Source organism: Anomaloglossus baeobatrachus, chromosome 7 (genome assembly GCF_048569485.1).
Source record: "Anomaloglossus baeobatrachus isolate aAnoBae1 chromosome 7, aAnoBae1.hap1, whole genome shotgun sequence".
Taxonomy (NCBI): Eukaryota; Metazoa; Chordata; class Amphibia; order Anura; family Aromobatidae; genus Anomaloglossus; species Anomaloglossus baeobatrachus.
In genome coordinates, this window is record NC_134359.1 from 150,574,835 (window position 1) to 150,599,379 (window position 24,545).

The window sequence follows — 24,545 nt, forward strand, 5'->3', positions numbered from 1 at the left end:
GCTCTCCTACTTACAGCACACATCAGGTTAATTAACCCGATGTGTCCTGCAGCTAGCTACATGTGCACAGAGCAGGAGCCGGCAGCACAGGCAGTGAGAGCGGCAGAGGCTGGTATCGAAGGTAAATATCGGGTAACCAAGGACAGGGCTTCTTGGTTACCCGATGTTTACCGTGGTTACCAGCCTCCGCAGAAGCCGGCTCCTGCTGCCTGCACATTTAGTTGTTGCTGTCTCGCTGTCACACACAGCGATCTGTGCTTCACAGCGGGACAGCAACAACTAAAAAATGGCCCAGGACATTCAGCAACAACCAACGACCTCACAGCAGGGGCCAGGTTGTTGCTGGATGTCACACACAGCAACATCGCTAGCAACGTCACAAAAGTTGTTCGTTAGCAGCGATGTTGCTAGCGATGTTGCTTAGTGTGACGGGGCCTTAACTTGTGTGGAAATCTCCTTGGTTTTCATGGTTTTGTTTGGTTAGTGGTATCTGTTGCTTAATATGGCCTTTCAGAAAAGGTGTGTATATACTGACAGACCATGTGACACTAAGATTGTATACAGGTGGTTTTCCTATCACTTAGCATGTGACTTATGAAAATAATTGCTTGCACCAGAAATTTGTAGGTGCTTCATAATCCTAACAACAGGGGTGAATACATATGCACACGGCAATTTTTGTTTATGTAATCCTAGAAATTAAATTTTTGACTATTTTTTTCACTTCACTTGGCCAACGTAGACTATTTGGGGCTGATGGATCTCACAAAAATTGGATTACAAAAATATTTAAACACAGGTTGTAATGAAACAAAGTAGGTAAAGAGCCAGGGAGTTGAATAATGTTGCAAGGCACTGCATATACAGTACAGACCAAAATTTTGGACACACCTTCTCATCTCTAGAGCAACTGTTAAGAGGAGACTTTGTGCAGCAGGCCTTCATGGTAAAATAGCTGCTAGGAAACCACTGCTAAGGACAGGCAACAAGCAGAAGAGACTTGTTTGGGCTAAAGAACACAAGGAATGGACATTAGACCAGTGGAAATCAGTGCTTTGGTCTGATGAGTGCAAATTTGAGATCTTTGGATCCAACCACCGTGTTTTTGTAGAAAAGGTGAACGGATGGACTCTACATGGCTGGTTCCCACCGTGAAGCATGGAGGAGGAAGTGTGATGGTGTGGGAGTGCTTTGCTGGTGACACTGTTGGGGATTTTTTTCAAATTTGAAGGCATACAGAACCAGCATGCCTACCACCGCATCTTGCAGCAGCATGCTATTCCATCCGGTTTGCGTTTATTTTATTTTATTGCGTTCATTTATTTTTCAACAGGACAATGACCCCAAGCACACCTCCAGGCTGTGTAAAGGCTATTTGACTAAGAAGGAGAGTGATGGGGTGCTACGCCAGATGACCTGACCTCCACAGTCACCAGACCTGAACCAAATCGAGATGGTTTGGGGGTGAGCTGGACCGCAGAGTGAAGGCAAAAGGGCCAACAAGTGCTAAGCATCTCTGGGGACTCCTTCAAGACTGTTGGAAAACCATTTCCTCTTGAAGCTTATGAAGAGAATGCCAAGAGTTTGCAAAGTAGTAATGACAGCAAAAGGTGGCTACTTTGAAGAACCTAGAATATAAGACATAATTTCAGCTGTTTCACACTTTAAGTATTTCATTCCATATGTTTTAATTCATAGTGTTAATGCTTTCAATGTGAATCTACAATTTGAAGAGTCCTTAAAATAAAGAAAACTGTGAATGAGAAGGTGTGTCCAAACTTTTGGTCTGTACTGTATATATATATATATATATATATATATATATATATATATATATATTTGATTGGTTTGAACAGATTGATTTAAAAATATATGATTTTGGCAGAGGTGAATCCTTAAAAACAATGCTTGATCCATTTTCTACAATTTGATACCTCTTATTTTAAAGGGGTTGTCTCAACTGCAAAGTGCATAGGATGCTCACATATGGAGAAATGGCTGTGCATGTGCATCTCTCTTCATTTACTTTTCTGGGAGTTACAAAAATTGGCAACCATGCTAATTTAGCCATAATTGGAACTATAAAATAAAGAATGAAGAGAGCTGCATATTTTCAATTGCTAGCATTGGTAGGGGGTCTTGTCATATATATGCTTGTCCCCTGTGACCATCTTTCATATCAATCCTATGGAAATGCAATAATTGTCCCAGATGGAAATAACCCATTTAATCTATATCAGCTACAATGTTACTGACTTCATTTATAAATTCTCATAGTTCTTTAACTTTTGAAACATAAAATTATGTGCTTTGGCTTATTAGACCAATGAAATACTCATGAACAACCACATCGATCTACCACCATTGCAGGAATTTTCCCATAGATAATTTGTTCATTTTCATTGAAATACAACATGTTAATTGGGGACATTTTAGTTGGCGTACAACAGGGCCCTGCAGATCCCCTAGGATTTACCTGCTGAACCAAATGTGTATGAGGGTATTTTTGCAAAAATACAACACCGCATTCCCCAGAGCAGTAATTAGCTTTATATCTTTTTGGTGCAATAATCCAGTCCCATCCGAAGGCTTCAAAATCTACTGTCAGTGGATATCGGCAGCACCGAGACTCTGTAGAGTGCTCATCACAGTCTAAGCCAAAATCTCTACGGGTTCTTTTTGGAGTATCCATAACCTTGACTTCTATGAATGGATTCTGATGGGGAACAACAATAATTAAATGTTAATTAGAATTTAGTGTACACACAAAAAAAGTCTACAATGTAGAAATAGATTTTTGGATAACTATTTACTGCTTGTAATGCTTGTTTATGTGGTACAGTCAATATATACATTACAATGCACATAATGAAAAATGTAGATATGTGAGTCTAATGTATTGTGGAATATCTCTTTGACATAATTTAATCTGGTAACAATGAGTCTGATTTACTAATGTGGTCTATATTTTACACAGTGTACTATATACTAAGCACGTACTATAGTGTACTTGATACTAGACTGTCTTAAAATGTGCAAAATTTATCAAAGTGGATCTGCATGAGTGATAAATTTGGCACATCTATATACTGTCCACCAGTAATTAGTTGTTTTACCTTGGTTCAGCAAATTATGCCAATTGGGCAAAATTTTAGCACATGGGATCTCTATCTTTATACAATCCCTTTTAAAGTATGTCAAAAACCATATCTAAAACATATATAAATGTAAGTCAATTATCTATTTTAATTGGCCATCACAATTATACTATATTGCAGCATGCAAAATGCCATCACTGCAGATTTTTCCAAACATTTCTATTAAAATCTATTCCATGAAGCTAAATAGTTTGTTTCAGTAGTGTATGTGCATTGATTTCTGCAAATCCCAATCAGATGAGATAGACATGGAAATTTATGAAATATATGTGACTACATCCTTTCTGAATTTCTGTTGCCCAAATTTTGCTAATAGTGTTATTGTGATCATCAGGAGGATAAGCAAAGGAAATACATAAAGACTCATTACTATAATAAGGAAATACTCCTTAACCGCTTCATGACCGGACGATTTTGCACTTTCCGTCTTTTTTTGCCATTCTTCTTCCGAGAGACGTAACTTTTTTATTTTTCAGTCAATATGGTCATGTGAGGGTTCAATTCTTGCAGAACGAGCTGTAGTTTAAATGAAGCTATGAATTTTACGCTATAGTGTACTGGAAAACAGCAAAAAAAAAAAATTCCAAATATGGAAAAATTGCAAAAACAAGTGTGATTGCACTATGGTTTTTGAGATGTTTTATTCACTGTGTTCAAGATATGGTAAAATTGATGTAATGGTGTGATGCCTGAGGTCAGTGTGAGTTCATAGATACCAAACAAAAATAGGTTTACTTTTATCTAAGGGGTTAAAAAAAATCAGAACTTTGTCTGAAAAAAAGTGGCATACATTTTTTGCCATTTTCCATGACCCGTAGCATTCTCATTTTTTGGGATTTATGGCTCAGTGATAGCTTATTTTTTGCATCTTGAGCTGATGTTTTTAATGGTATCATTTTTGCGCACATGCTACATTTTGATCGCTTTTTATTACATTTTGCGCAAATTTTGTGTTGACCAAAAAATGCAATTTTGGCGTTTGGAATTTTTTTGCTGCTATGCTGTTTACCGATCAGATTAATTGATTTTATATTTTTATAGATCGGGCATTTACGAACGTGGCAATACCAAATGTGTATGTATTTTTTATTTTTTGTATCCCTTTAATTTTCAATGGGGCGAAAGGGGGGGTGATTTGAACTTTTAGGGTTTTTTTTATTTTTATAAAAAAATTTTTTTTTTTCTAGGTCCCCTAGGGGACTATAATGATAAGCAGTCTGATCGCTCATTCTTTTCTCCCGATCAGAGCAGCACCGCTCAGACCGGGATAAATGATCATCTCTTGTATCAAGCAGTACTCTGCTGTTTCTTACAGGACCTGAGTCATGTGAGCACAGGAGTGCTGTGCTACCATGACAACTACCGGATCCACATGATCACATCACGTGACTTCTGGTATGGCCTGTAAGTACGGATCTACAGTGATTGCCATTAACATGGCGCATTCACATCTTGAAAGTGCCATTTAAGGGGTTAAAAGGCACAGGCGGATAGCGTGGCAGGCACACATGTCAGCTGTACAAATCAGCTGATCGCTGCAGGCTGCTTGCAGAAGCCCGCGACGATTAACACTATGACTGCTCGGCCGTAATATTTCTGCCCGCGGTTGTTAAGTGGTTAAAAAAGCGATTGATATTTCTTTTAAATGCCTTACGGTATGTGCGCACGTTGCGTCGTGTCCCTGCAGAAATTTCTGCAGCGACTTGACAGTACATGTGCGCGTCAAATCTCTGCAGAAACACTGCGTAATGAATGCAGTGAAAAAAACGATTTCATGTGCTCTGGATGCAGCCCCCACCATAGACAGAGCGGGAGCTGCATCCAACGCACACGGAATAAATGACATGTTGCTTTTTAGAACGCAGCGTTTTGGTAGAATGCAAATCGCTGCGTTCTAAAACACAATGTGCGCATGGATTATGCACACTCTACATAGATTGTGCAGGGGACGCTGGACGCATGCAGTTATGTTGCAGTGCAATACGCAGTGTAACTGCACGCAAATACGCAACGTGCGCACAGAGCCTTAGTAATATTTGCTTGAAAAAAAATCATATGTATGCTAACCATCCAACCTCAACCATCCGTTCATTTTTGTTTGTTAGGACAAAATAACAAAATTTTAGTTTCTGGTAAAATTTCACTTAAGGGGTATTGAATCTGCGATTGTTTGATCACTTGTATCACGTGAAATATATACAGTAATATTGCAGAGTTGCTGTATATATAATAAAAAGCATGGTCTACTTTGAAGCCCAGCTACAGGCTGAGTTTCAACAAAGCTCCATGATGGAAGACTGCCATATTAAGCCATCGGCGCTCCCATGCTGGTGTGCTGTTAATGCTGCTATCAATTTTTGACAGTGCCATTGACAGCACATCAGCATGGAGGTGCCAATCAATTAATAAATTAACTCTGGCACATAGTGCTCATCTCTACCTGCAACTATTAGAAACCAATCCTGGCTGTGACAAGCAGCAATTGTTGCAGGCGGCTCAAACTCGGTGGGCTCAAACTCTGAGACTGTTACATACACCGAATCCTTACTTGCTCTGTAAATGTAAGGTGGATGTCAGGAAGGGGTTAAAGGACTTGTCCACTTTATCTTTATTTTAGCAAATGTGTGTAGGACCAAATTTTATGACACTTACTAAAATATAAATATTACAGATTCAGTGTCAGTCTTTTTTGTGAAGCATAGTCTGCTTGTTAGTGCTGCATGTTTATCAGTCTCCTCCAACTGGAAGACACTGCATATGGGAAAGCTGTTTTTCTATTGGAGGAGGTTGAGAGACAAGAGTGGTGACATGATTATTTGTAAACTTTCATTATGCATTTTGAGAACTGTAATGCTGTGTACAGGGCTGTATTTTGCCTTCGTGCTGCCCTAGGCACTTTAAGTGGTCGCGCCCCTTAGTGACAACGTAAAACTGAGTTTTCGCACACGACATCTGTTTAAGGCAGATCTACTCTGTAGCACACTTTAAAAAGTATCAATAAGAAACGAACCCCCCCCCCCCCCAATGGGAATCACCACAGGCACATCAAAACATAGCATGAGTATAAAATATTCCCACCACACCGTCCCCACTTATATACTGTGACTGTGACACTGCCCCTAATAAACACCACACTGCCCTCCCTTATAAACTACTGTATATCACCACACCTTCCTCGATTATGAAATATGATCTGTACATTGTGAGGAGGGAGCAGCATGATGTGAGGACAATGTCCCATGCATGCTGCCCCCTCCTCACAATGTCCCATGCATGCTGCCCCCTCCTCACAATGTCCCATGAATGCTGCCCCCTCCTCACAATGTCCCATGCATGCTGCCCCCTCCTCACAATGTCCCATGCATGCTGCCCCCTCCTCACAATGTCCCTTGCATGCTGCCCCCTCCTCACAATGTCCCATGCATGCTGCCCCCTCCTCACAATGTCCCATGCATGCTGCCCCCTCCTCACAATGTCCCATGCATGCTGCCCCCTCCTCACAATGTCCCATGCATGCTGCTCCCTCCTCACAATGTCCCATGCATGCTTCTCTCTCCTCACAATGTCCCATGCATGCTGCCCCCTCTTCACAATGTCCCATGCATGCTGCTCCCTCCTCACAATGTCCCATGCATGCTGCCCCTCCTCACAATGTCCCATGCATGCTGCTCCCTCCTCACAATGTCCCATGAATGCTGCTCCCTCCTCACAATGTCTCATGCATGCTGCCCCCTCCTCACAATGTCTCATGTATGCTGCTCCCTCGTCACAATGTCCCATGCATGCTGCTCCCTCCTCACAATGTCCCATGCATGCTGCCCCCTCCTCACAATGTCCCATGAATGCTGCCCCCTCCTCACAATGTCCCATGCATGCTGCCCCCTCCTCACAATGTCCCATGCATAATGCTCCCTCCTCACAATGTCCCTTGCATGCTGCCCCCTCCTCACAATGTCCCTTGCATGCTGCCCCCTCCTCACAATGTCCCATGCATGCTGCCCCCTCCTCACAATGTCCCATGCATGCTGCCCCCTCCTCACAATGTCCCATGCATGCTGCCCCCTCCTCACAATGTCCCATGCATGCTTCTCTCTCCTCACAATGTCCCATGCATGCTGCCCCCTCTTCACAATGTCCCATGCATGCTGCTCCCTCCTCACAATGTCCCATGCATGCCGCCCCTTCCTCACAATGTCCCATGCATGCTGCTCCCGCCTCACAATGTCCCATGCATGCTGCTCCCTCCTCACAATGTCCCATGCATGCTGCTCCCTCCGCACAATGTCTCATGCTTGATGCTCCCTCCTCACAATGTCCCATGCATGCTGCTCCTTCCTCACAATGTCCCATGCATGCTGCTCCCTCCTCACAATGTCTCATGCATGCTGCCCCCTCCTCAGTGTCCCATGCATGCTGCCCCCTTCTCACAATGTCCCATGCATGCTGCCCCCTCCTCACAATGTCTCATGCATGCTGCCCCCTCCTCAGTGTCCCATGCATGCTGCCCCCTTCTCACAATGTCCCATGCATGCTGTCCCTCTCCATGAGCTCCTAATGCTGCCTTCGTCTTTTCCATAATGAGACCTTCATGTTGCCCCACTCATGCTAAGACCACCACACTAACGCTTATGCTGAGACCCCCCCCCCACACACACTACCTCACTCTTGATATTGACTCCCCTACATTGCTCCACTCCATACTGATCCCCCACATGCTGCCCCTTCTTCACAATGAGCTCCCAATGCTGCCCCCTCTTATTCTGAGTCCTTACACTCCCCCCACCCAATCGATTTTGTCATTGCACTATCCCTCATCCCTTGTCCTCTGTCTCTAGCATTAGCCCCTCTCTCCCACTCCCCCAACATCAGCCTCTCTCCCCCAGCATCAGCCTCTATCTTCCCTCAGCATCAGCCTCTCTTCCCCAGTCTCAGCCTTTGCCTCCCCCCAGCCTCAGCCTGCCCCAGTCTCCGCCTCAGCCTCCCTCCAGCCTCCCTCCAGTCTCAGCCTCAGCCTCCCTCAAGTCTCAGCCTCAGCCTCCCTCCAGTCTCAGCCTCAGCCTCCCTCCAGTCTCAGCCTCAGCCTCCCTCCAGTCTCAGCCTCAGCCTCCCTCCAGCCTCCCCCCAGTCTCTGCCTCCCTCCAGCCTCCCCCCAGTCTCTGCCTCTGCCTCCCTCCAGCCTCCCCCCAGTCTCAGCCTCAGCCTCCCTCCAGTCTCAGCCTCAGCCTCCCTCCAGCCTCCCCCAGTCTCAGCCTCTGCCTCCCTCCAGCCTCCCCACAGTCTCAGCCTCTGCCTCCCTCCAGTCTCAGCCTCTGCCTCCCTCCAACCTCCCCCCAGTCTCAGCCTCTGCCTCCCTCTAGCCTCCCCCCAGTCTCTGCCTCTGCCTCCCTCCAGTCTCCCCCCAGTCTCAGCCTCTGCCTCCCTCCAGTCTCAGCCTCTGCCTCCCTCCAGTCTCTGCCTCTGCCTCCCTCCAGCCTCCCCCCAGTCTCTGCCTTTGCCTCCCTCCAGCCTCCCCCCAGTCTCAGCCTCTGCCTCCCTCCAGCCTCCCCCCAGTCTCTGCCTCTGCCTCCCTCCAGCCTCCCCCCAGTCTCAGCCTCTGCCTCTCTCCAGCCTCCCCCCAGTCTCAGCCTCTGCCTCCCTCCAGCCTCCCCCCAGTCTCTGCCTCTGCCTCCCTCCAGCCTCCCCCCAGTCTCTGCCTCTGCCTCCCTCCAGCCTCCCCCAGTCTCAGCCTCTGCCTCCCTCCAGCCTCCCCACAGTCTCAGCCTCTGCCTCCCTCCAGTCTCCCCCCCCCAGTCTCAGCCTCTGCCTCCCTCCAGTCTCAGCCTCTGCCTCCCTCCAGTCTCTGCCTCTGCCTCCCTCCAGCCTCCCCTCCAGTCTCTGCCTCTGCCTCCCTCCAGCCTCCCCCCAGTCTCAGCCTCTGCCTCCCTCCAGCCTCCCGCCAGTCTCTGCCTCCCTCCAGCCTCCCCCCAGTCTCTGCCTCTGCCTCCCTCCAGCCTCCCCACAGTCTCAGCCTCTGCCTCCCTCCAGTCTCCCCCCAGTCTCAGCCTCTGCCTCCCTCCAGCCTCCCCCCAGTCTCTGCCTCTGCCTCCCTCCAGCCTCCCCCCAGTCTCAGCCTCTGCCTCTCTCCAGCCTCCCCCCAGTTTCAGCCTCTGCCTCCCTCCAGCCTCCCCCCAGTCTCTGCCTCCCTCCAGCCTCCCCCCAGTCTCTGCCTCTGCCTCCATCCAGCCTCCCCCAGTCTTAGCCTCTGCCTCCCTCCAGCCTCCCCACAGTCTCAGCCTCTGCCTCCCTCCAGCCTCCCCCCAGTCTCAGCCTCTGCCTCTCTCCAGTCTCAGCCTCTGCCTCCCTCCAGCCTCCCCCCAGTCTCAGCCACTGCCTCCCTCCAGTCTCAGCCTCTGCCTCCCTCCAGCCTCCCCCCAGTCTCAGCCTCTGCCTTCCTCCAGCCTCCCCCCAGTCTTAGCCTCTGCCTCCCTCCAGCCTCCCCCCAGTCTCAGCCTCTGCCTCCCTCCAGCCTCCCCCCAGTCTCAGCCTCTGCCTCCCTCCAGTATCTGCCTTTGCCGCCTCCCCCCCCCCCCGCATGCGCAGATCTCCGGTCTGCATTAGAGACACTCCCACGCTCCTTATGAATCCACTTACCTGCTCCAGTGCCCGCCGCCATCTTCCTGGCTCACGTGAGTATCCTCTTCTGACACCGGCTTCCATCACGTCCTCCGCGGCGTCCTGCTGTGAGCTCTGCATGTAACGTCCACACAGCAGTGGACGCAGCACAGAGGAAGGAGCTGATTGGCGCGCGCCTGTGACCCCGGAAGTGCAGGCGCCGGCAGTTCCGGGGTCAATCAGCACCCTGTGCTCGGCGGCCACAAAAAAAAAATGTAAAAAAAAAAAAAAAAAAAAAAAATAAATTTTTTTTTTTTTTTTTTTTTGCTGCCAGAAGGTGCCGCCCCTCACAATCTGCCGCCCTAGGCACCGGACCACGGGTGCCTAATGGTAAATACGGCCCTGGCTGTGTAGTCGAGGAAAGCCGGTGGCATTTCACAAAGTAATGCAATATCAATAAATTACTAATCATACCTCTGGGAACCACGGGGGAACACTATTCTCCTTAAGGAGACTTTGCAAGCCAGTCTGGCTGCCAGGTAAGGGGACTTATAGCTGCAATGCCCCTCTGGGAAATATTGAAATTGTCTCTCCAGTAAAGGAGACAAACTCTAGCACAGCGCCACCTATTGGAAGTAGCGATCCTAAAAGTCACAAGTGGATTTTCAACAATCCTTTGCAATATGACTCAGGATATATAAGCCAGATCAGAATCCCAATTTGCAGACACGGTGTTTCGGGGTGCTTGCCCCTCGTCAGTGCAAAGTATGGGGGTGTCTGATCTGGCTCATGAGAAAGCTATGTGGGGACCACGGGGGAACACTATTCTCCTTAAGGAGACTTTGCAAGCCAGTCTGGCTGCCAGGTAAGGGGACTTATAGCTGCAATGCCCCTCTGGGAAATATTGAAATTGTCTCTCCAGTAAAGGAGACAAACTCTAGCACAGCGCCACCTATTGGAAGTAGCGATCCTAAAAGTCACAAGTGGATTTTCAACAATCCTTTGCAATATGACTCAGGATATATAAGCCAGATCAGAATCCCAATTTGCAGACACGGTGTTTCGGGGTGCTTGCCCCTCGTCAGTGCAAAGTATGGGGGTGTCTGATCTGGCTCATGAGAAAGCTATGTGGGGACCACGGGGGAACACTATTCTCCTTAATAGGACCCAACAGAGATTAAAGATTGAAAAAAACATGCACTTTATACAGGGGACTTACAGTCCAAAGCTGTTCCAAATTTGATGCTCTGATATATGTTCCCGCTTTGGGCTTAGGAATCTGAGTAAGGCCCCTTTCACACGTCAGTGATTCTGGTACGTTTGTGCTTTTTTTAAAACGTACCAGAATCACTGACATACGCAGACCCATTATAATCAATGGGTCTGCTCACACATCAGTGATTTTTCACTGAACGTGTCTCCGTGCGGCGTACCCGCGTGTCCGTGATTGCCGCACGGAGACATGTCCATTTTTTTCTGGCATCACTGATGTCCCACGGACCACGCAGTGATGTGATCCGTGAAACATGTGCCAGAAAAAAACGTGCATATAAAATAAAAATCATTTTTACTCACCCGGCTCCTACGACGCTCTCTGCAGCCTGCTCTGCCTGCTGCTTCTGAGCCGGCTCATTACTGTCGTGCATATTCATGAATGCACGACACAGCCGACCCGGAAGCAGCTGCTGTGGGGGTCAGCGCCGGCCGGATGCTGCACCGCAAGAGCGTTCAGCACCATGGAGAGCGGGAGCGAGCACAGGTAAGTTGATCGCTAAGTGCAATCACGGACCACGGAGAACGGAGCCCGGATTGCACTTAGACAACCCACATGTACCGTGAATCACGGCACATGGAGGGACATAGGCGTGTTTTACACGTCAGTGAAGAACGTCTGTGTTTTTCACTGATGTGTGAAACGGGCCTAAAGCTAATTTAGTCCTCCTTGGACTCCAGACAAAGCTATGATTTTCATGGCAGTGTGGAGCTTTAATTCAGCACAGGAGTACAGTATACAACTGGGTTGGGTTTTCAGTCATCACTACATCAAAAATGCTTCTACCAGTTATTTAAAATGGTCAAATAACTTAGCATTCAGATACACTCAATGATTTAAGGTACCGTCACACTAAGCGACGCTCCAGCGATCCCACCAGCGATCTGACCTGACAGGGATCGCTGGAGCGTCGCTACATGGTCGCTGGTGAGCTGTCAATCAGGCAGATCTCCACAGAGATCAGAGATCAGCCACCAGCCACCAGCGACCCGTGTAACGACGCTGTGCTTGGTAACCATAGTACACATCGGGTTACTAAGCAAAGCGTTTTGCTTATAGTTACCCCTTGTGTATCTTGGCTACGTGTGCAGGAAGCCGGCTTCTAGAAGCTGCGGATGCTGGTAACCAAGGTAAATATCGGGTAACCAAGGAAAGCCTTTGCTTGGTTACCCGATGTGGTGTACCTTGGTTACCAGCGTCCGCAGAAGCCGGCTCCATGCTCCCTGCACATTCAGATCGTTGCTCTCTCGCTGTCAAACACAGCGATGTGTTCTTCACAGCGGGAGAGCAATGACCAAAAAATGGTCCAGGACATTCAGCAACGACCGGCGACCTCACAGCAGGGGACAGGTTGTTGCTGGATGTCACACACAACGACATCGCTAGCAAGATCGCTGTTGCGTCACAAAAAACGTGACTCAGCAGCGATGTTACTAGCGATGTCGCTTAGTGAGACGTGACCTTTAGACTTCCTTTATCGGTCAGATCACCTTCACAAGATCCTATGAATTGGGCGTGCATTCTTGTGCTTTATTTACCCCTGTGTATTTTAGAATTATAATATGGTATATTTTGGATACCATAAGTGATATTTTCCTTTTTCTATAACCTACCAGTCCATCTTCACTTGAACCACGATGGCCAACTGGAATATCTCTTCCGTTTTCGTCAGTAGCTTTGATTTCAATGCCAATATTGGATTCAAGTTGTTTAAGCCAATTTTGCAGAGCATTTTTCACATCAATGTTTTTCCACATCCCAGGCCCAGGATTTATTTCAAGCTTTAGTGGCCTGATTCCAGTAGAGCGTAAATTATCATTGAAATATCTCGGTAATCTGAAGATTTGTACAAAAACTGTAGTGCGCTTTTGAATAGGTTTCAAATAAATCCATAGTTGAGCCTTTGCGATTTTATTGTATTGCATTATAGAGCTGAACTTGAAGTAACAGCATTTTTGCTTTTCATGTGTTGAAACATCATCTGTAAAACAAACGATTAACAAACATCAAAAATACATTGATTCTAAAATAACTGCATATAGTAATTGCTAGTAATATATCGAATCTACAATGTATTTATTACAAGTTTATATATGCTTTTTTTCTAATATTTTGTATTTTTAATGTACACTGAAGGATCAATTTTAATTTTCATCTTGCTAGTATCTATTCAAGATTAACTTATATTTTCCCCATGTAAATTAATAACAGCTATATTTGCCTCCAGCGTGGACGCTGTTCCAGTGATGTGAGTGCATGGTCTTCTTGGGCTCCTGTGACATGTCACTCAAGCCCTGCAGGCAGTCAACAACTGCTCTCACTTCTACCAGATGTTAGTTTTATCTGATTGATTTGCTGCAGGGCTGATTAACTACAGGGCTTGTGTGACATAAAAATGCCACACAAACCCCAGGAGATGAGGCAATGACACTAGTAAATGCTGCAGTCTAGTAGTAGTTGGTTTCCTAAGCAAAAAGCCCAGTGCATGTAAGCTCTTTGATATAGCATCTGTAAACGCTACTCTGAAGTGACTCAGATAATTGGATCCAGTCAATTTCAATGTCGCTGCACTCCTCCAATGCTGAAGATACTTGCTTGAAGCATTGGGGAGTGCACTGTTGGGGCCAATGGCACAACCATGCTGCAAGTCAGAATTGTCAATAGAGCAGGAGTGTACTGTCCTCTGATAAACAGGAAGTCTGGAAGCAGGGAAAAGATGTGTTCTTGAAATGTTGAGAAATGCCCTTTAATTTGAAAATAATATCTAATTTGCAGGCAGGATGTTATAGAGCAAGAGGACCTGATTGGATTGATATAGATATAATGGGAAAAGTGTCAGTCTAACCTATATTTGATGTATTTAAATCCCTGATGTTTGTATATATATGATTGCAGTGGGCGGTTGTGAGGAAGTAGAAAGTGTTTTTTTTATGTTTGTAATCCTGGTATTGGTACATGACTTTTCCTAATCTGACGCTTCTGTGTGAATGTGTGCAGATGCTTTTACTTCTTACTTTTCTTATTGGGCTGGCCACCTGATATACTGTTCTCTTCTTGCTATGTGCTGCTAGTTAGGAAATGTTTCCAAATACCAAGGAAATTATGCATATCACATCTGTTTCTATATTGTAAAATCACTTACCTGCATTGTCCAGTTGCAGCAAGGTGTGTCTGTCCTGACCTTATAAGAGACGGGCCAGGAATTCTCTGGTGTTATATAGGGACTGCTGCAAAGGATTGTGGGGGTTTTCCATGTGTATAAAAGGTTGCAATTAACAGCAATCTGGGTGGATAATGTTTTCTGTTTTGTGGAGCTGCAACAGCCTATGTACCAGACCAATGTGATATACATATGGATATGCCTGATAATATTTTTCTTTTGCTGGAAGACCGATTCTTCTTTTATAATAAACGCCTTTGGAAAAAATATTTGTATCTAACGAACTCTTAAAATCCCATGCTTCACATATGGTGGGAGCAGTGGGATTACCTAAGCATATCCTGAGTGATCAAGGTACTAACTTTACCTCTTCTTTCATGTCAGAAGTTTATCAACTTCTTGGTATACAGCCCCTCAAAACTACTCCTTATCATTCCCAAACAGATGGGTTGACTGAAAGGTATAATCAAACCTTGAAGAATATGCTTAGGAAATTTGCACACAATGATCAAAAACAGTGGGACAAATGGCTGCCATTTTTGTTATTTGCCTATCGTGAAGTCCCACAAGAATCAACAGGGTTTAGCCCATTTGAATTGTTATATGGGAGACGTCCCAGAGGACTCTTGGATATTATCAGAGAAGTATGGGAAGGTACAACTGGTCATCAGAAAAATGTGGTTGAACATGTGTTACAAATGAGAGCGAAACTAATGCAACTGACTAAGGTAGCTCATGATAATGTTCATAGAGCCAAATGCTATAAAAAGAAATGGTATGATCAGCATGCCAGAAATCAGAAATAAATCCATTCAAGAAGGGGATAAGGTCCTCCTCTTACTTCCTAGCAGTGAAAATAAATTGATGGCGAAGTGGCATGGGCCCTATAGGGTTGTTAGACAAACTGGACCTGTAAACTTTGAAATTGAAACGCCAGATAAAAAAACAAGAAGTAAGGTCTATCATATTAATTTATTGAAACGGTGGCTTGAACCAAAGGGTAGTGCAGATGTGAAGCCCAGTCGTCCCAGGGACATCAACCCACCTTCAGGGACGCGCACAGGGTCTTCTTTGGTATATTTGGCAACAGGTAAGTTAGTTCTTATTATCGTGACGCCATTCACGGTTTGCGGTCAGGGATATGGGTGACCGCCACTGCAGTTTTAACGAGAGTCTGGGGTTGATGGAGTCTGCAGTCGGATGGTGTGGCCTCCCGTGAATGAGGCTGGCTCCAGGGGCTCGGGTGTGTAGAACAACAGGTCCCAGAATAACTCAATCTCAGTCCAAAATGTCTTTCAACTGCTCTTTACTCACTTTTGTTGTTTCTGTGAGGTAAACCGGGCGATGCTGAGATAAACCAGGTGAGAACCAGGAGCTCCTTCAGGCTGGTCTAAGGGTAACCGTTAACTCGCCTTCCTTGCACTCCTTGTTTTGGATAACCCCTGACTTGAAGTACCGTGGGGTTCATCCAGGGAAGTCGCTACTGCCTTTTCTCCCCTTTTTGGACCGTTTGCTGGCAGCGTGGACCAAGTGGGATGGCTCCAGGCTCGATCCCCTTATGGGCTCCCTCATTGCTGCTGAGGCTCGGACTCTAGATGGTTGGTGAGGGACTTGTAGTTCCCCTCACCGACAGGTTTAGCAGATCAATAAATGGACATCTACTCAAGGGACCTGTACCCCGTGCGTGCCTAGTCACCAGGAGTCCCCGTACTCGACTGACTCTCTCTATCTTTCTGACTGACTGGCAACCGTTCTCCCCCACTAACGGCTACTCCATGTGCAGGGTCTGACTAGTGTGAGCGCACGTCTCCTAGCAACCGCTGCTCACCACTACCAGACTGGCTCGCTCCACTCCTTTCCTTTCAGCCTCTGCATCTTTAGCTCCCAGCCCCTCCACCCCTTGATGAGATGTGGAGGCAAGCCCCCTCTTGAGTCTACCCAAGGGTCCCCTCTCAAGGTGTGGGAGACCTGGTTGCTATGTGTATGTGCAAACACACCCTATTTCAGCCAATAGGATTACCTGGAAGTGCTGCCCCAGCATGGGTGCAATACTCAGTGGTGCCTGACCAGGTCAGGGGTGCCACATTCCCCCTTGGTTATCAACAGCATGTCCTCGGGCTGCAAAGACAAAAGAATAAATACAAATTTTCCCACACAGGGGGCACGTTTACATTTAAAACACACCAGGTATCATACCATCACCACCCACCACCCACGAGTCTTTAACCCAAAACCCGTATACGGAGTGATCACCAGTCCTTTTGGTGACCTGGTCTTGGCCTGGTACGCCGCAGACCATTCCGGCGACAGTTCTTTTTGTCCTGGTGGCGTAGGGTAGGCCCCATAAACAGGCGTACCGGCTTCATCTTTGTTGGAGAGCAGGCCCCATAAACAGGCGTGCTCCCTGGTGGTGCAGAGCCATGCCCCTCAACAGGCAGACTCTGAGGTTGGTACCTCTGGGGTAACATTTTTACACTGCGAGAGTTTGTGGCTATAGCCAGTTCATAGCCTATGGTCCATACATAAAGTGCACGTAACCAGGTGCTTAAGAATATTTAAAAAGTTCACGCAAAAGTCCTTATGGGCACATATTGTTGAACGTTACTTAACTGTCATAAAAACATTTTTAAACTATACTTTTTAACCTTCGTCTGGCTAAGTAGGTACAATTGTAACTATTCTGTTTTAAAATTGCAATAACTTTTTTTCGAAAAGCCGTAGAGGGCTGAAATTTCGTGACATCTCTGCAGTTTTGGTCCAGAATATATTGGCCAAATTTCAATTAAATATCTCCACCCCCTTCCGAGATAAGGGGTCGAGATATTTTTGCATCCATAGCAAGCTGCATAGGTACAAATGTACCCTCATATATTTTGAATGAAGATAATGCAAGAAAAAAAGAATAATATTTTTTTTAATGATAACGCTATTTTATTATTATTATTATTATTATTAATATTAATATTATTATTATTATTATTATTTTAAACAAGTAACACAAGTGTTCATTTACATTATAAAAGAAAATGTAAGAAACTTTTTTTATTGATTTTCTTCGCAAGTAATGCATGTTGTCTTTGCTACCGAGTGTTCATCGCAAATGGGTTTCACACAAACCACACAAGACTTTCTAGTCTTACGTTGTTTTTGCTTCAGGTCTCGGCAGACATAGCAACTACCAACAACAGGGGAGGGTCCACGACTACCGTGAGGTATTTGAGGGCCAGCTGCTGCTTGCGATGCTACCAGAATGCATCGTCCAAGCACTATTTCTACTGCACCTCGAAGAAAATGTTTCTCATCATCATTCGGTTTGTACTACGATCTTCAATTGCAGGCATACACAGCTGATTTGCGAGATCTTTCAGGAACTTTCTTCGTTGATCCTTTGTCCTGAAGCTTGGATTGTGTTCTCTGTAGATGATGTAGGATGCTAACCCAGTGACGTCAATCATGTTGTAGAAAAATGCCAGAGGCCAACGTAATGTTCGTCGTTTCACAGTGTACTCTCCCAACATTTTATCCATAACATCAACTCCACCTTTTGTTTTGTTGTAGTATTTTATTATCTCTGGCTTGGCTGCTAGTGTCTCTTCAACTTCTCCAGTCATGTGCATAGATGATAGAAGCGCGACTGATTTGTTCTTCTTTGGTACATATGAACAGACTGTTGCATCATGAATATAGGCAAAATTTGTCGAGTTTACAGGCCTTTCTTTGGCAGGCTGCATGTTGCTAGGTAGGAACCTTTTGTTTATTCTCACTGTACTAACTAGTGTCATGTTCCAGGAGTTCAATACCTTAGCTAGTTCCATGGTTGTAAAAAAGTTATCGGTGGTGATAATTCTTCCAGAGCCTTTATACGAGCTCACTAGGTCCAATACTGTTCGTTCACCAATGTTTACTTGTCGAGGACCATCAGTTTGTTTCCCAGTGTAGAGCTGACCTTGTAATGGGTAGGCGTTTGACGAGTCACAAGCCCACAAAATCTTTATGCCATATTTAGCTGGTTTTGAAGGTATATACTGGGTAAATTTAGTATTGCCTCTAAATGGAAATAATTGCTCGTCGACAGTGATACAATTATATGGCTTGTAGGCTCTCTTCAGATTTCTGTTCAGCATTGTTCAGATGTCCCGTATTGGTGCAGCTTTATCTGTTTGCACACATTCTGCACGTGTATTTTCGTTGTCAAATCTGATAAATCTGAGTAGCATCTTGAAGCGGTCACGAGACATGGCTGCACGTATAAGACGCAGAGCAGCAACATTCCACATTTCCTCCAGATTCTCTTTTTTGTCTCTGTGCACACCAGCAGCAATCAGTATGCCCAAAAATGCATGGAGTTCAGTTTCAGTAAATTGCTTGAATGTTTTTTGTTGTGGCCGTTCAGAAGAATCAGGAAAACGTTGTACCAGTTCGTTGTTGTAAGCATCACAAACTCTCTTGGCCTTTTGATTCGTTTCTCGTAATATGATGTCACACATCTCGGGAGTCATGATTGACTTGAATAGCTCTTTTGCTGTATACAGGTTGCTGATTGCTGCAGGGCCACCTCTTTGTCATAGGACATTATGAGATTTTGTTTGTGTATTTGGCAGTGGATCACTACACCATTGAGTTTTATCCTTAGCAGTCCAAATGTCGCCTGCACTTTGAGGCACAGACTCATCCTCAACACTTTCGTCTGAGTCGTATTCTGTTTCCTGCTCTATGACCATTTCTTGTTCAATGTCTGAATCTTCTTCAGTAACATCCACTTGTGGTACATAGTTTTCATCCTCAGATGCAACATATGGTTCTTCTTCATGCTCAGAATCAGATTCTTCCAGCATTCGCATTATATCGTCAGACGTAAATCTGTAAATATGAAAAAATGAAAAATAAATAATTTTCCGAAATACTACACAATACAACATTATTGGCTTTTCACAAAATTATACTAACCTGCAAACACGTTTTCTTGGATTATGGCGGAAACTAGATCAAGCATCACTATCACTCATGATGACTTGGTAGATGAATTTTGGCTTCGTAATTTAGTTCAGTAACACATGGCAAGTAGAATGAAACTCGATTCTAAAGTGCAGATAAAAAAGTAAATTATTTCTAGTGATAATTATTTATAAATGTCATTTATATATTATGTAAACCGTATACTGTTTCAGAATTTTCATTCCATCTTCGACTGTTTTTTCGACCAATAGGAAAATTGTAACAGAGCCACCATCTTTATTTTGTGCTGAATATAAGTAAAACATCATAAAACAATATGTAGATACTAATTATTATCCATTTTTTTGTATAAAAATCATACCTATAGTGATAAGTTTCATACAAAATATATGTAAGCCAAGTCCAGGCTCAAAGACAATTTCTGACTGTTCTGTCCCCACATAAGGGGAATGAAGGTATAACTGGCTGTTAGATGCTGTGAGACTTTCCTACCTTCGTATCCAAGAAATTGAAGACTTCACAAGCCTAGAAATGTGTGTGCTCACAGCAATGAGATGAACAGCAAAATGGCTACTGATAGGAGGCAGGAAGAGAAGTAGAAGCCACTCCCAGTTTGAATCAACTTAATTGACAGCAACATACAGTAAGTGAGCAGTAACAACACTGGCCAATAGATATCAGCATAACATTTGTAGCTGAATGAACTTTAGTTTCTGAAACCAAGTAAAGGAGAAAGTCTTCCCACACTGGAGGTATATATGAAGGTACAATTGTACCTCTGCAGCCTGTTAACGTTGTAAAATTATGCAGCCTGACGAAGGTTAAACATTTGGGTTTTGGGCATTCCCTGGTGGTGATGGTAATGGGGACCTGGTCGAAGCGGTGGGGTTAGAACCTGGGCTTACTATGGTTTCCCTTGGACACTGTACTACGTCCAAGGCAAACCAGTCTCTTTCTCCCATATGCCTTGTCAGCGAAGAGCTGCGGAAAAAAAGCGCAATAGGGTCTTACCCCAATATGTGCGGGGTGGGAACAGGGAGCAAAAATACTCACCAGATATAGTTGTGAAAGTCACAACTACTGTACAGGCCTGGATGTATTAGATCACGGCAGCAGCAACCCAGGTGGCAGATAACAGAGAACAAAGGAGGAGAAAGGGGTTTTCATATGCCGTGCCAATGATCACTGGTTCAAGTAGTCCGATTGATGAATCTTTATTTTGCACAGGTCTACGCATTTCTGGAGGCTCAGCTCCCTTCCTCAGGACCATCAGGCATAAGAAAACATCAAATTTGATGTTTTCTTGTGCCTGACAGTCCTGAGGAAGGGAGCTGAGCCTCCAGAAACGCGTAGACCTGTGCAAAATAAAGATTCATTAATCGGACTACTTGAACCAGGGATCATTGGTGTGGCATATGAAAAACCCCTTTCTCCTCCTTTGTTCTCTGTTCCCATATGCCTTGTGAATTCTACCACATCCACCACATATAAATCACGACCAGGGTGACCTCTTTGCAGATGTGACTGCACGTCCCGCCGGGACACAAATATTTCCTCTTTCACTCCGGCCTCTACTATAAAGCACCACCATGTGCGGCAGTTAAACTCCTCCACTACTCCAAAGTGGAGGGGACCTCTGGCCTGGTGTCTGGCCCGCCGCACAGACTGCTTCTCCTGCAGGTCCTGGGCCTCTAATTCTTCATTATCTGGGATGAGCTTCATAAGGGGGCGTGGGGGTCTAGATCTTACTCGTCGCCGCTCTCTGCGGGCTGGTCTCAGCATTAACATCACCTGGTCATCAGCAGGCAACCGGTAACATACATGCTAGTACTTTCTGCTACCAGCTCTTCCTCCCTGGCAGGGAGTTCTGCGACCTCCTCCGATCGGTGGGGGAACAGCAGTGCGGCCTCCTGGCCTCCCTCTCTCTCAGAGGGTGCTGCAACCTCCTCCGTCGGCTGGAGAACAGCAGTGAGGCCTCTTTTCTCTCCCTGTTGGAGGGTGCTGCAACCTCTTCTGGTCGTTGGGGAAACAGCAGCGCAAACCAAACAAATCCCTTTAAAAATATTCTTTATTTCATAAATCTTAAAAATTTCCAAGTGATTCACCCATACACATAATTATCATGGGGAATTTTATAAATATATATACAACCAAGATGGAAGAGCCATATTCTAGGGAGATATACAATTTCAATTGGTGGCAGAGGTCAAGATCTAGGAGCTTGCATTAAAGATACTCTTGCCCTATTATATACCCTATAACTGACCCCTACCTACCAACGGAGGGTATGACGCCTTAGCTTAACTTGGCGCCCCCGTTCCTCGACGGCTATCCCTTGATTCCCCTGATAATTTGCCCTACCATATAAGGACAGATTTATTACTCTAAACTATGCGGTACATCAAATTTATAATTGGTCAGGTGGACCCCAAATTTTATCTGAGAAAGCTATGTTCTGATTCAATATGCCAAAAGCTTTCCTCCTATGTTCAATTAGTAATGTTCCATATAATCATAAATTCTTACACCTTATAAAGGCCCATAATGACCAAATGCATATAATCACCCGCATAGGATAGACACAACACAAATCCTGGAACAATGCCAGTATATCAACCACATATATCCTGGAACAATGCCAGTATATCAACCACATATATCCTGGAACAATGCCAGTATGTCAACCACATATAAATAACCTAATATCATTATTTACACAAGATTATTCACTTCCCTTTGTGTAGTGCATCTGCACTGCCTCAACGCGTTTCTCCGCCCTTCAGTCCGGTTCATCAGGAGGCCCGGGAGAAAGGGAGTTGTAGTCATTCAGTGGTGATAAAGAGCCCCTCTCTGGTAGTGGCTGCCGCCTATAAGGCACCAGTTTAAATAGAAATATGTCATCAGCAACAGAATACCAGGTAACCAAACCCAAGGCAGACTTCTGTCTGCTAAAGTATACTGCGCATGTCATGATCATTCTGTATCACTAGAGCGCGCGATATCCAACTGCGCATGTCCGGAAGTGATATCCCGGTTACCATATCAAACAGCTGGTTGCCACGTCCCCTCAGGTTTCTACAATAGTGCTGACCAAACGGGTAATGCGCATATTCAGATGCGGCGCCATAGCAACCGCCAAAACATTATCTCAAGAAAAATAACCTTATGACAGAGTATCAACATGGGTTTATGAGGGATCGATCCTGTCAAACTAATTTGATCAGCTTCTATGAAGAGGTAAGTTCAAGCCTGGACCAGGGAAATGCAGTGGATGTTGTGTATATGGACTTTTCAAAAGCTTTTGATACGGTGCCACACAAAAGGTTGGTACATAAAATGAGAATAATGGGGATAGGGGAAAATATGTGTAACTGGGTTAAAAACTGGCTCAGTGAAAGGAAACAAAGGGTGGTTATTAATGGTACGTACTCGGACTGGGTCTCAGTTCATAGTGGGGTACCACAGGGGTGAGTATTGGGCCCGCTTCTTTTTAACATATTTATAAATGACCTTGTTGGGGGCATGCGGAGTAGAATTTCAATATTTGCAGATGATACTAAACTCTGTAGGGTAATCAATACAGAGGAGGATAATTTTATATTACAGGGAGATTTATGTAAATTGGAGGATTGGGCTGAGAAGTGGCAATTGAAGTTTAATGTAGATAAATGTAAGGTCATGCACTTGGGTAGAGGAAATAACATTTATGATTATGTACTTAATTGTAGAACACTGGGTAAAACAGACACAGAAAAAGACTTGGGTGTATGGGTGGATGGTAAACTTCACTTTAGTGGACAGTGTCAGGCAACTGCTGCCAGGGCTAATAAAATAATGGGATGTATTAAAAGAGGTATAACTGTTCATGAAAAATATATAGTTCTACCTCTGTACAAGTCACTAGTGCGACCGCACTTAGAATACTGTGTACAATTCTGGTCACCGATATATAAGAAGGACATAGCTGAACTGGAGAGGGTGCAGAGAAGAGCGACCAAGATGATTAGAGGAAAGGGTGGGCTGCAATACCAAGACAGGTTATTAAACTTGGGGTTATTTAGTTTGGAAAAACGAAGGCTTAGGGGGGATCTAATCACAATGTATAAATATATGAGGGGACAGTACAGAGACCTTTCCAAAGATCTTTTTACACCTAGGCCTGCGACTGGAACATGGGGGCATCCGCTACATCTTGAGGAAAGAAGGTTTAATCATAATCACAGACGAGGATTCTTTACTGTACGAGCAGTGACACTATGGAACTGTCTGCTGCATGATGTTGTAATGAGTGATTCACTACAAAGATTTAAGCAGAGCCTGGACGCCTTTCTTGAAAAATGTAATATTACCAGTTATGTATATTAGATTTTATGACAGGGTATTGATCCAGGGAACTAGTCTGATTGCCGGATGTGGAGTCAGGAAGGAAATTTTTTCCCCATTGGAACTTGTTTGCCACATTGGGGTTTTTATGCCTTCCTCTGGATCAACATGTTAGGCTACGGGTTGAACTAGATGGACTTAGAGTCTCCCTTCAACCTTAAAAACTATGATACTATGATTATATTACAACATCATGCCGCCTTACCGCGCATGCGCAATGGATTGCAGGAAACGCTACATCTTTAAAGCGTCCAGCATCCATACACATAGATATTGTATATCTCCCTAGAATACGGCTCTTTCATCTTGGTTGTATATATAATTTAAAAAATTCTTCATGATAATTATGTGTATGGGTAAATCACTTGGGAATTTTTAAGATTTATGAAATAAAGAATATTTTTAAAGGGATTTGTTTGGTTTACACTTTAAATAATTTTGACTATCCCGGAAAAATTTGAACAGTTAGCTGGTGTATTCATGGCGGGCTTTCTCTCAGGGTATTTGGATGTAGACAGTTGGCTTGAGGATGCTGAGGAGGTCTTTTCAGTGGATGGTGTACCCTCAATAGATCAAGGGGTAACCTCTATTAAGACCATTTTTAAAGAGTTGCAAGAGGAATATTTTGAGAATCTACGGTCCTGGTGGGAAGTGAAAACCATTGAAAGTTATATTAAAAATAATATCGTACCTAGAGGCCTGCGTATCAATATATCTCCAGCCCCTAGATTGAGAGATCCTGAGTTTCTGTTATTGTGGGAACAGGAATCCATAGCATCGTCGGTCAGATTGATGACCATAGTATTGGAAAAAGAAAAAAATAATTTGTCTGTCTCTGTTTTGAGATTGGACAATCTTAGAAAAAAGGCTTTGGAACATAAATCTGAAGCAGATTTTGCTAGGAAGGAAGCCATTCTACAAAACAATGTAGAAAAACATCAAATTACATTAAAAAAAAGGAAACAAAAACAGTTTGCGAGGGATCTCGGTGACTTTAAGGATAAAATGGCTTATAACGTTAATT

The 24,545-nt window shown here is 44.6% G+C and overlaps 1 protein-coding gene across 1 annotated transcript in view; it reads right to left on the reverse strand.

Moving 5' to 3' along the window:
- Positions 1-1,848: 1,848 nt before the first annotated feature.
- LOC142246021 (growth/differentiation factor 8-like) overlaps positions 1,849-24,545 on the reverse strand; it is a 138,726-nt gene continuing 116,029 nt past the window's right edge. The window contains exons 2-3 of the mRNA XM_075319031.1: positions 12,636-13,003; positions 1,849-2,716 (exon numbers count right to left, since the gene is read on the reverse strand). Of these exons, the coding sequence (XP_075175146.1) occupies positions 2,336-2,716; positions 12,636-13,003 (749 nt within the window). The 3' untranslated portion in view covers positions 1,849-2,335. The remainder of the gene's footprint in view (positions 2,717-12,635; positions 13,004-24,545) is intronic.